This window comes from Drosophila rhopaloa, unplaced genomic scaffold, assembly GCF_018152115.1.
Source record: "Drosophila rhopaloa isolate 14029-0021.01 unplaced genomic scaffold, ASM1815211v1 contig_167, whole genome shotgun sequence".
NCBI lineage: Eukaryota > Metazoa > Arthropoda > Insecta > Diptera > Drosophilidae > Drosophila > Drosophila rhopaloa.
The window spans coordinates 2,591,613-2,604,211 of NW_025335047.1; the positions used below are offsets into that span (position 1 = coordinate 2,591,613).

Sequence of the window (12,599 nt, forward strand, 5' to 3'; positions counted from 1 at the left end):
TTTCCACTTCCGCTTCGCGCTCAACTCATTACAGTTTTACAGAAGTTTTGGGCGTCATCTAATTATGCAAAACGGCACATTCATTTGCAGAGAGTCGGTGTCCGTTCACATTCAGGTTGGCCTTAAGTTGGATTCATTTTAACAATGCCATTTAAAATTAATTTTCAATTAACTTTCGCGGCCCGGCCCGAGTCCGGCCATCTGCAGCTCTACACCGGAGACTTCGTCCGTTTCAACTAGCGCGGAGTGCTAACAAAAGTTTTGTGTGCTCGGCTTCATAAATTGAATTTTCCGCTTTTTGTTTCTGCCAATTAAGTCAATGGTCGAGAAAGTGAGGGCGGCACTGTGAGTGATACTAATTTCCACAGACACGAAGGCTACTTAAGTCGCCTGCCACCCATTCAATTTTTCCTGCCCCTTCTTCCGATGCGCCAACAAAAGGGATCCGAATAATGGAAATCCACGCGGTGGGGCTTTTCGTGGCTCGGGCTTTTTACATCCGGCACCTGCGTGACATTTGAGCTCAGACAGCGAGAGCAGGACTTAACCCTTGACAGCCGCAAAAATAACTGTTTGGAATGCATTTTACTTTCAAATGCCCCATTGGATTGTAGATGAGCGCGATAGTTGTTGCTGTACACTGGCGAATTTCAGTGGGTATTTTTAAGAAAGGTAGAAAAGAAGTTGCAGAAGATATTAATTCTTATTTTTAGTTGTTTTGTGATTTTAATTTAAATGTTAAAAATGACTTGTCCTTACAAAGAATTTAATGAATGGCTTAAAGTCTACGACATATATTATCACTTGAGGCTCTAAACGAAGAAAATCAATAAATCTAATTTAATTCAAAACCGGGTCAAATTTCTTAATGAATACATTGAATGTAAAGTGATTTTTGGAAGTGTAGTTTACAGCAAGCATCTGTAAATCCATACTTAGAGCCACTTCTACTCGAGCCCCATTTTTCTCCATCTCCAGCTGCCTTGTTTTATCGCAAGGCGATTTGAGCTCCATTTGTGCTGGCCATTCCCCATTGCCAGGATAACTTGACAGTCACTTAGCGGGTTCGCGTCTGGGTTGGGAAGTGGAGTGGAGTGGAGGTATCGAAGCACTCGAAGGTGTGTGTATCAAAGTAGCAGTTGAAAGTACATGGTCGAAATGCTTTCAGATTAAACTTGTCCGGCAGCAACACCTGTGCCCGCATTTCAAACCCACTTTTCCCCCTCAATGTTTTCACTGACTGACAGGCAACCAAGCAAAGCTGGATTGCACGAGTGCAGAGGATGCAAAGGGAGTTCACTGATTTCAACCGGGGAAACTTTGTCCAGTGCTCTTCCATATCAACAGATATGGTTGCCCCAGAGCCAAATGCTTCTTTCCATGACGAGAAACTTCTCTCCGGTGCCACAAACTTTTAATAGTCTCACATTTGAGTGTTCTAATCATATGCTAAACTGGCTAACGAGTCTCACTGGATATTGCTTTAGGTGTTGGCCAGAACTTCTTTGATAAATGAATAAGTTAGTTCTAATTAGAAAGTGGGGTTCACTGGGTTCAAGGATATATTTTTACTTATTACCTTTATCAAAGTTTGATTTTATTTTTCCTTTATAAATAAATGTATAAATGTAGCTCTTTTCGCTTACCTTGCCCAAATTGACGAAACCGTGATCCTTGGCGACTGCATCGGCCATGCCATTATCGCCGTTCGGTATGTGCACCGCCCAGGTGTGTGTATAGTGTCCGGTGATTTGATTGTTGCTCCCGGAGCTGCCCGATTGGCCGTACTTGCCACTGTTGGGCGTCAACTTGGCCCTGCCGCCCGTCTCATAGTCGAGGACATATGGCGGCAACACTGGCGACTGGCCATTTGGATCCACCTTGAGTGATGACGGCGGTGGTGCTGCGGGCGGAGATGAAGGCGCTGGGGATGGTGCTGCCGGTGATGCACCACCAGCTGATGCCGTTGCCACACTTCCGGCCACGAAACCGACATTTAAATTACATATAAAAACTACGGCACTAAATTGCAGAGCTAACAGCAACACAGCTTTCGTTTTCGCCAAGTGTCTGCTGCGGCTGGTTAATCTTTTGCTGTTGCCACTATGTTTCGTGTTGCATTGCGTTAAAAAACTAGTTTTGAATAAATTGCAATCGAAATTGAAATTTCCTATATCACATTCAATGATTGTTTGTTGTTCTTCATGCTCTGTGGCGGCTTTTCGCTCACAACTTCTGCCAGCATGTGGCCCTAATTGTCGAGCATTAAATTGGTTCCTTTTGCTTCTGTGTTTGTGGCTATTGCTGTTGCTGTTGCCGCTTCTGCTGTTGCTACTGCTGCTGTTGACGTTGCTAGTTGGCTGCCTGCTCCATCGCACGACGTCGTTTTTCATTGTGCGTGAGGATTTTTCCAATGGCTGTCGTTCGCGTTCCTCGAAATTCTGGCTGTGAGGGCCCCAACGTGTGGCTGCGATGCTGAGAATTACAGAAAAATATATATTAAGAATTAGTTATATTATTAATTATTTTTTGTCTAATAATAATTTAACAGTCATAACAAAAAAAAAAAAAGGATCAGAGAATTACTCTTAACAGATATATATAAAAAACGGTTGTTAGTGTTTTCATTTGAAATTATCAAATCAACATTTCTGAAAACTCTAGGTTCCTTATTTTCTCATAAGCCTAAGGTCATTATTCCCTAAAATGTGTTATTACTTACATATGTAAGTCCGATAGACATTTGAGTAGAACAAATTTTAAAATACCCAACTCACTGTAACTAGTTAATTATCCACAAGTCGGGTAAACTTAGGAATTTCGGTTTGCTCCCAAAAAAAAACTATTACTATTTATTTGCTTTTTGGATATATTATATTTGGTGTTTTTTAAAAACATAGTTTCCAAAATTAAGAAATCAAAATTTCTGTCCCCACAATTAAAGAACTTAAATATTTTTGTCGTTGGCCTTTTATAGGTCTTTGCTTGTTTTATAAGTGCATGTTTAAAAAGTACTGTTCAATATTTCGATCCATTTGTTGTCAAATTTCCATTATGTTTTTGGTCTCAGCATTTAGGGAAGTTATCACTTAGGACTGGACACAGCTGGTGTTCTCTGGGAGATCGCAAATGCCCTTCAGTCCGTTAAAGTACCTATCCCCGCAGCTGACCTTCAGGGCGCGTTGATGGCGACAGATATAGTAGTCGTTGCACCGCTCGGGCGAAGCCATTAGGAATCCATCGGGCTTACCGACGCAGGAAACCTTAAGCTGAACCTCGGATCCAGTCGACGAAATGCCCGCCAGTTGAGCCACTTCCCAGAGTAGACGGTGCACGGGGTTCCGGCGGACGGGATTACGGTTCGAGTGGGCGGCAGCCACCGCCTTTGAGACCGTCGGGCAGACAGTTGTTGTCTCCGACCCAGGGCATACGGTTGTTGTCGTTCGGCAGGTCGTTGTAGTAGAGGTTGTTGTTGAGCAAGTCGTGGTTGTCGGCGTTGTTGTTGAGCACGTCGTGGTTGTCGGCGTTGTTGTTGAGCAAGTCGTGGTTGTCGGCGTTGTTGTTGAACAAGTCGTTGTAGTTGTGGTTGTGGTCGTGGTGGTGGTCGTGGTTGTTGACGTTGTTGTTGAGCAAGTCGTGGTTGTCGGCGTTGTTGTTGAGCAAGTCGTGGTTGTCGGCGTTGTTGTTGAGCAAGTCGTTGTAGTTGTGGTGGTGGTCGTGGTGGTGGTCGTGGTTGTGGTCGTGGTTGTTGACGTTGTTGTTGAGCAAGTCGTGGTTGTCGGCGTTGTTGTGGAGCAAGTCGTTGTAGTTGTGGTGGTGGTCGTGGTGGTGGTCGTGGTTGTGGTCGTGGTCGTTGACGTTGTTGACGAGCAAGTTGTGGTTGTTGGCGTTGTTGTTGAGCAAGTCGTTGTAGTTGTGGTTGTGGTTGTGGTGGTGGTCGTGGTTGTGGTTGTTGTCGTTGTTGTTGGGGCACAAGTGGTTGTGGTTGTAGTTGTAGTTGGAGCCTCAGTGGTTGTGGTTGTCGTGGTTATTGGGGCACAAGTGGTTGTCGTTGTCGTTGTCGTTGTCGTTGTAGTTGTGGTTGTGGTCGTGGTTGTGGTTGTGGTCGTGGTGGTTGTGGTCGTAGTCGTGGTGGTGGTTGTGGTGGTTGTCGTTGTTGTTGGGGCACAAGTGGTTGTGGTTGTAGTTGTAGTTGGAGCTTTAGTGGTTGTGGTTGTCGTTGTTATTGGGGCACAAGTGGTTGTCGTTGTCGTTGTAGTTGTGGTTGTGGTCGTGGTGGTTGTCGTGGTAGTAGTCGTGGTGGTTGTCGTGGTTGTGGTAGTAGTCGTGGTGGTTGTAGTGGTTGTGGTTGTCGTTGTTGTTGGGGCACAAGTGGTTGTAGTTGTAGTTGTAGTTGGAGCCTCAGTGGTTGTGGTTGTCGTTGTTGTTGGGGCACAAGTGGTTGTCGTTGTCGTTGTAGTTGTGGTTGTGGTCGTGGTGGTTGTCGTGGTTGTGGTCGTAGTCGTGGTGGTAGTGGTTGTGGTGGTTGTCGTTGTTGTTGGGGCACAAGTGGTTGTGGTTGTAGTTGTAGTTGGAGCCTCAGTGGTTGTGGTTGTCGTTGTTGTTGGGGCACAAGTGGTTGTCGTTGTAGTTGTGGTTGTGGTTGTGGTCGTGGTGGTTGTGGTCGTAGTCGTGGTGGTGGTGGTAGTGGTTGTGGTGGTTGTCGTTGTTGTTGGGGCACAAGTGGTTGTGGTTGTAGTTGTAGTTGGAGCCTCAGTGGTTGTGGTTGTCGTTGTTGTTGGGGCACAAGTGGTTGTCGTTGTAGTTGTGGTTGTGGTTGTGGTCGTGGTGGTTGTGGTCGTAGTCGTGGTGGTGGTGGTAGTGGTTGTGGTGGTTGTCGTTGTTGTTGGGGCACAAGTGGTTGTGGTTGTAGTTGTAGTTGGAGCCTCAGTGGTTGTGGTTGTCGTTGTTGTTGGGGCACAAGTGGTTGTCGTTGTCGTTGTAGTTGTGGTTGTGGTCGTGGTGGTTGTCGTGGTTGTGGTCGTAGTCGTGGTGGTGGTGGTTGTGGTGGTGGTGGTTGTCGTTGTTGTTGGGGCACAAGTGGTTGTGGTTGTAGTTGTAGTTGGAGCCTCAGTGGTTGTGGTTGTCGTTGTTGTTGGGGCACAAGTGGTTGTGGTTGTAGTTGTAGTTGGAGCCTTAGTTGTAGTTGTGGTTGTCGTGGTTGTTGGGGCACAAGTGGTTGTCGTTGTCGTTGTAGTTGTGGTCGTGGTCGTGGTGGTGGTGGTGGTGGTCGTGGTTGTCGTTGTGGTGGTGGTTGTCGTTGTTGTTGGGGCACACGTGGTGGTAGTGGTGGTTATTACAGGGGCACAAGTGGTAGTAGTTCCTGAGCATGGAGGCTTCGTTGGTGGGGCGATAGTTGCGGGCCCGTTGCATGGCTGAGCGATACCGCTGTCAGACTGTTGCGCTACTGGCTCCGCCACAACGCCTTCGGTGCATCCAGGGTTGTAGGTCACGCAGCTGCGGGTCTTGAAGTCATAGAATTTGGGACAGGAGTATTCCGTGGCAATGCCGTTGTGGCACTCATAGAACCTGGAGCAACTGCCGGGCACCAGAGCCCGAATGCCATTGGCCTTGTTACGGCACAGGAGATTGCCCTGGCCGGAAACGCTAGCACCGCTGGTGGTGCTTGCAGAGACTGCAATGAGCAGCAGGGCAAAAGCTGTGGAACCAAAGATGATTTGTTAGCTCCAACTGATGGATTCTTTAGGTGGTGGTTGTTTTCGGTTACCGTATATATTCCTCATGTCTGCAGATGGTTCAAGTTCACGTTTCCCAGACTGAGAAAGTACTGTGGGCATTTGCAGCTACGGACCCCATTATTTATACCGTGCTAAATTTTCAATTTGCCAAAATATTCATTAAGAAATTGGCGAATGCAGACAGATACTGAATTATAAACAAGATCTATATCGCACCCGCCGTTATCACAATCAATGCAAGCTTTTGTGAACAAGTTATCAGTTTTACTTTTTTTTTAATTCGTTAAAATTTCTTAGACTCTTTGAACCAAATAGAACTATGTTAATATATTTACCACAGGTTTTTGTACAAAATCCAAACAAAAATACTAATTACAACTTTAATTTAATTCAAATTTCACAAATCAGTCAAGTGAACTTCAAATGTTAAAATTAGAGCACAGTTTATGGAATTCCTATACAAATTCTTTGGAAATTGTATATGGTCGCCATCTATCTCCGGGACATGTTGAATGTGTGCTCTTTTCATTTTATTTTCCTATACTGTTATTTCTTTTTTATTTAAAAGACGCTCGCAATTTCATATTGAAAATCAAAATTAAGTCTTTCATTTTATGTATTACAAGCGAGGGCGACACTCACATCGACCCGCCGACACGTGCATTCCTATCTTCTATTAAATTCCGGTTGTTTGATATTTCGCACTGCGAACTTCGATAAGCGGCAGACAGCTATTTTAGAAACAGTACTGTTTTCCCAAAATGTTGCACTATTAATTACATAAAGTTTTGGACATAAATAGAAAAATAACAGCTGAATCCTCAATTAGAGAGATAATTACCCCAAGCTTGCTAGCGGATGTTTTCTTCCCCCACCCAATTAAGCTAAAAAAATCGACTGTAACTGACACATCCCATTTGAGGTCGCCATACAAAACTTTTGGACTAATATAAAAGCCCAAATATGCCAGAACAGGCGGACAAAGGGAAAATATGCACACAAGAACTTTTATCTGCTATTAATTGGGGGAAGCAACAAAAGAAATATTGATTGCCACTTTGCATCGCTAGCGAGGAAATGACAAACGAAGGCCATGTGGAAGTTACCAAACTAAAATCCAGAATGGATTATGGCCCAAAGGGGGATCTGCTGGACAAAAGTCTGTATCGCATTGATTGTCACCCGTGGACAAGTTTCGATTGCAAATAAGAATCAACGCGAGGCTAGAGCCGATAGAAGTCTCGAAGCTTCCGAGTAATGCCACTGTCGAAATATGCCCATGACTGATGATGGCCAGAGGCCAGTCCATTGACGGGCATATTTCATCTATTGATAGAGGATTTCTGGATTTGGCCAGTCACTCGGCCAGAAAGTCGGCCGAAGTGGGGGCGTAATTAAAGCGAGTGACAGCGGAAATGCCAAGCAGAAGGAGATGGATAGCTTAGGGGGCACGAAGTGGGAGCTGTGTTGTTTGGACGGATTTGACGGGCGGCGACGGAAGCTGTTGGTGTGCAGTGTTCGGGCTATGGTAATCAATGGCTAAGTGGATAGGAAATTGAATTTTGTGTGGGGGCGACTCTGAATCGGGCAGAATCCAATGCGGAATGATTTTTCGTAATCTCGCAGCACTATTAGAGCTAGTTGATGGCGTATCAAAAAGGGTTTATCTATTCCGAAATGAAGGGTCTGATTTATGTTCACCAATCAAATAGAAACCAATTTAAAAAACTTATTATATTGACTTAAAACACGTCGACGAACGTTGTTAAGATTAAATTTGATTCAGCCATATGATGAAGGATTTTTAGGACTAAGAATGAAGTAAGTTTACTAACTTTTCTATACGCCTCCCAAGTTTCAAAGCGTTTATCTTCAGAAAGGTGAACTGATTGCATAATTCATAAAAAATAACTGATCAAAACTATACAAAGTAAAAGCCATACTTATTTGCTAAAGTGTAAACCACTTACTTTATTTGAGTCTTCTCAAGTCTAATTCACATTATATTTACTTGAGCTTTGAAAGTTCGAGAAGTTCGCATTGAAAATTCAACATTGAATTCAGCGTGCTGTAAAGGTAAAACTCTTATTAGAATTTCAAAACTGACAATGTGCATTTTTTTCACCGCTCACTTTCTGGGCAATGAAATGGTCTGTCAACATACTACTCCACCGCCTCTCTGATCCCATCGAAAGCCGATGCACATGAGTGCACAGGCCGAAGGAACTGTATGCAGGAGACCGGCGACTTCTTTACATTGACTGTGCACCTTTTGTGCTAGAACTTCCTTCCGCATTGAGTCATCGTCAACACCATCCACAGCACCCTGTCCCCTGTCTCCTGTCCCCTGCATCCCTCGTCAACAACTTTGACTCTGACTGACGGCATTTGTCAGTGGCAGACACAAAGTAATCATTACTTGGCGCACTTCCGCAGCTGCAACATCGCTGCCTCCTCCCAGGCCCACTAAGCGTATACTTAATAATAAGAAAATAAGTGCCATGTCAACGTAGGCGTGGCAGGGGGCAGAGGATTCGTTGGTTGGCTTCCTTGCTCGCTCACATGCTAACGAAAAGTGGAAAACGGTGTCAAAGTCACCGACAAGAACAGCACTAGTTGGCTGATGAAAGTTGCAGGGCGAGAAAAGTGGCAGCGATGAGTTGAAAGTGTATGGCGGAACAACACCAACAACAACGCGACCTGACAACTTGAGACAAATTGAAGCGTTGTTTCTCCTTAAAAGAAGAGCGTGGCAAGATGGACCTATGGGGTCGAAAGAGCTTGACAACCAATAAAGTGCTGAAACTAGTTAAGTTCCTGTTGGAGAATTCACAAATAAAGTAAAGTGAATAGGAACGAATAAGAATTTGTGCCTTCTAAAGAATAGATAATTTAGGTTAACTATTACTTTTTTAACTCCAATAATTTATTGAAAAGGAAACGTGTTACACCTCTTCTATGTTGTGGTCTTAACTTCCCACAGCCTCATCTCTAAGCCAAAAGGTAAAGACTCTCCACACTTTTTTGTCTCTCTTTTGTATTCCAAGCAATTTACTTAACTCCCGGCTAACATACCTAAGGTTTTCGCATCATAAACTGATCTATTTTCATTCAGCAAACAAGGCTTGGGCATTCCGGCAAAAAAGCTGTCCGCCCACAAACACACCAATCAGAAATCACTCAAAAGCCCAACAGAAATCCTTAAATTGCTTAAGCCACAAGCGGCAGGAAGAAAAGAAAAACAAACGCTAGAAAATAAAAGACCACAGCATAGAGAGATGACAATGCCAGGCATCGGTTTAACAGTCCTTGAGGCATTTTTTGGGCAAACAGCTCGACACTTGGCTGCTGCTTTGGCATCCTTTGTGGTTGTTTGCCCTGCGAGTGTTGTTAGTTCCTGTGGGTCGCCGTTCTATGCAAAATGCCATGTCAAATGCAGCACTGAAAGGGCTAAAAGCGATGGCTCCGATACCGGGATAAGGGTGAACTCGGAAGCGGGGAAAGCGGAACGAAACACATTAAGCCAAGGAAGGGTCTGCTGCTGCTTCAGTAAGGAAAAAAAAGAAGCTGCCGATGAAGCAGCGGTAGTTAGAAGCTTAAAAAGGCTACAAAACTGCAGGCGAGAAATCAAAAGGCGGCAAATACACTGTGGAAAAAGCGGATAAGAAACTGCATTTACATTCTGCACTTTAAAAAGGTTTTTCTTTTAAATGGAAAACTTAAATAAATTATATGTTAAGTGAACTTTTAAGCGTTCATATAACAATATTTGAATTACACCTGCATGTTCTTAGCTCTTACATTTAATAAACACATTGGGTCATTAGTTTACTTATCTAATTATTAACTTATTATATCTATAAATGAATTTCCTTTTCCAGCGTTGAATCATAAATTTTTATACCCTTGCAGAGGGTATTTTAATTTTGGTCAAAAGTGTGCAACGTAGTGAAGCAGACATCTCCGACCCTATAAAGTATATATATTTTTGATCAGGATCGCCTTCTGAGTTGATATAGCCATGTCCGTCTGTCCGTCTGTCCGTCTGTCCGTCTGTCCGTCTGTCTGTCCGTCTGTCCGTCTGTCTGTTTCTACGCAAACTAGTCTCTCAGTTTTAAAGATATCGAATTGAAACTTTGCACACACACTTCTTTCTTGCACGCATTATATATGTCGGAACGGCCGGGATCGGCCGGAAATCCATCGGAAATGCCATAACTTAAGTGTTTTTGAAGTTAGGAAGTTAGGATTTGCTGTGGGTTTTATTTTTGACCAATCAATCCGACCTACCAAATTTCATAAGGCCGACTATATCCTATAGATGCCATATAACTGAACGATCGGAAATGCCATAACTTTGGTGTTTTTAAAGTTAGGAAGTTGGGATTTTTTATGAGTATTAAGAATGCATCATATGAATAATTTTGGAGAATATAATTTACAGAATATTCTGCAAGGGTATATCAACTACGGCTCCACCGGAAGTTAGCTTTAATTTCTTGTTAAACTATTTTTTGTTTCAGTGAAAGATAAGCTCCTTTGTTGCTTTGTTTGTGTGAGAGCATTTGTCTTTTGGCCTCGCTTTTAATGTGTTTCGTGTGGTGGATTGAGGTGAGCTGTTTGTGTGGTGGCTTGTGTGTAGTAGTTTTTCGCAGTTTTCTGCTGGTGGCTTCACTTGTTTAATGATAGTTCCACAAAGGCAAATATGCTCTCTCTAGCAAGCGCTGGGCTTTCAACCCACCCCCTCCCCCCTAAACCACCCACTAAGCCAAGCCAAGCTACCTTTTTTTTCGCGACCTGCAACTGGAGCGCAAAGTCAACAACAACAAAAACCTCGGTTAGTGCCCGGCTGGAGACTAAAAGAAGGCTAGAAAGGAAAGAGCCCGGCCAAACAAAATGCCTAACAAAAAGCCATGGCAAAGGGAAACCCCGCAAGGGTGAAGCATTTTTTTGCAGCGTATTAGCACACGATCGCCAAACAAAAGGTGTCGCATACGTTTTTGCGGCCAGCCAAATGCATGGAAACGCCATTTGCCATTTGCACCTGTGACTGCATAGAAATGCGGTGTTGACTGCACCAAGAAGGCCGGGACAGGCCACACCAAATGGCTTTGACAGATGACGGTGTGAGAATTTGTAGGGGGATTGGCCAGGAGCTGTCAGGTCGCTTTAGGTTTGGCCAAATCAGCAGGACTTTCGAGGGTAACCTTTGATGTCAACAAGGATGTACAGTTAGCCTAGAAAAAGCTTGTTGGCTAAAAATTTTCTATTAAAACTGGGAAAATACTGCGTGTGGTTTGCAACAAAAATATATTCGAAGGTAGGACAGCAAACATTTGTACTGAAACAGACATGTTAATACTTAACTTATGAATAAAAAATAAAATAATAAGAGAATTCAAAGGCCACAGTGTATTTAAAAATTCCAACAACTTTTTCCACACTATATTATTTAATAAAATTTCTTCTGCTATCAACTGATATTTAAAAGGCATTAAAATAATTAAGAATACTCAAAGATAATCCCGCATTTATTATAAAGTCAAAAGAAAAAATTAAATGTAAAATCAACCAGGCGTATTATGATAAAATCTCGGGCATCAATCAATCATCTCCCGGGCGAACAAATTTACCTGAGAATAATATCGTTAAAGTTATGTTAATATCCACATCGTTGCGGTAATGAATCCCACGAATGTTCCCCATGGCCATCTGTAGGATAATGGAATCGTGTGCTTTTCGGACCAACGAATTTTTAATTATTTCTTATTGTTTGTGCACCGTACATATATATTCCACTGATAGGTATTAACCATCCCAGCGTGATGCAAATACCGAGTGGGCTCAAGTATCGGATTGCTTCTTAATGTGCAAACAAGAATGCGCATTAAGTGAGGCCCTGAAAAGGTGGGTGGAATGAGGTGAAATGAAGAGTTGGGGATGCGCCTTGCGGTACGCCTTGCAATTTGAGTGCCTCGCCGGCATTAATTGATTTTGCATGGTCACTTGCTGCGGCCGAGGCGTAAGATAAATGACCAAGGATGGAAAAAAGAATACGTTGGAAAAAAACGAAGGAAACGGAAAAGTGCCGCCAATCCCAGCATGTGTCATGGCGATGGAAAGGTTTTCCCCCCTTTTGTTTCACTCGCTTTTCTTCGCCATTGCATTTGCGAAATTAACTCTCCGGGAGGAAAACGTAGGGGGAGGCTCTCCATTCAACGGAATCTGAATAACGCTTAATGTAAGCACCTGGCAGGCTTGAAAAAAGAGGCGAGCGCGTAAAAGTATTCGAAAATGAATAAGTCCATACAAATTCCATTCAAAACAAAAGACGCCTCAAGGCAAAAGCCAACAACAGCACCTACCTCAAGAGCAATTTGACAGGGAAAGGGTTTGAAAGAAATGGTGAAATGGAGAAAGAAGGACCCTTTCTGACAGCTCTCCATCTACTCAATGACTCCTCAACTCAACTGAATTCTCAACTTCAGTTGCCTGCTCATATTTAACAAAGCAGTTACAAGACAAAGTTATGAGTGCTTTTTTAAAAATTTTAATGCCTAGGAGGTAAACGAATGTATAAATATCCTAAAAGGTGTCAGATAAAAGAGGTATTCATAAACCCAATTAAACAACAGCATAAAATACAAAAGATAAAAGTCTACATTCTTTTTTATCACTTCTGTGTATAAATATTTGTAAGCAAAGAAAGCTTAACAGAAGTACAAATTGTAAAAATTAAAGTGAACTTAAATTATTTCACCTTCATCTTTAAGGAACTATTCAACATTTGTATTTCCGTGTTTATTTCCACACTTGTGTTACTTTAAGCAAAACTCTAAGTTATTACAAACTTAAGTTCAA

At 43.0% G+C, this 12,599-nt stretch overlaps 2 protein-coding genes across 6 annotated transcripts in view; both read right to left on the minus strand.

Annotated features, from left to right (window-relative positions):
* Nucleotides 1-12,599, minus strand: part of LOC108045648 (furin-like protease 1, isoforms 1/1-X/2) — a 138,707-nt gene that overhangs the window by 53,601 nt on the left and 72,507 nt on the right. For all 5 annotated transcript variants that reach the window (XM_044458738.1, XM_044458735.1, XM_044458737.1 and 2 more), the window contains one exon: nucleotides 1,647-2,475. In XM_044458738.1, coding sequence (XP_044314673.1) covers nucleotides 1,647-2,393 — 747 coding nt within the window. In that variant the 5' untranslated portion in view covers nucleotides 2,394-2,475. The remainder of the gene's footprint in view (nucleotides 1-1,646; nucleotides 2,476-12,599) is intronic.
* Nucleotides 3,090-5,783, minus strand: LOC108045646 (mucin-2). The gene is made up of 2 exons (XM_017125028.2): nucleotides 5,768-5,783; nucleotides 3,090-5,698 (listed from the first exon to the last, which is right to left on the minus strand). Exons 1-2 carry the CDS (start codon nucleotides 5,781-5,783, stop codon nucleotides 3,090-3,092), a joined length of 2,625 nt encoding a protein of 874 aa, XP_016980517.2.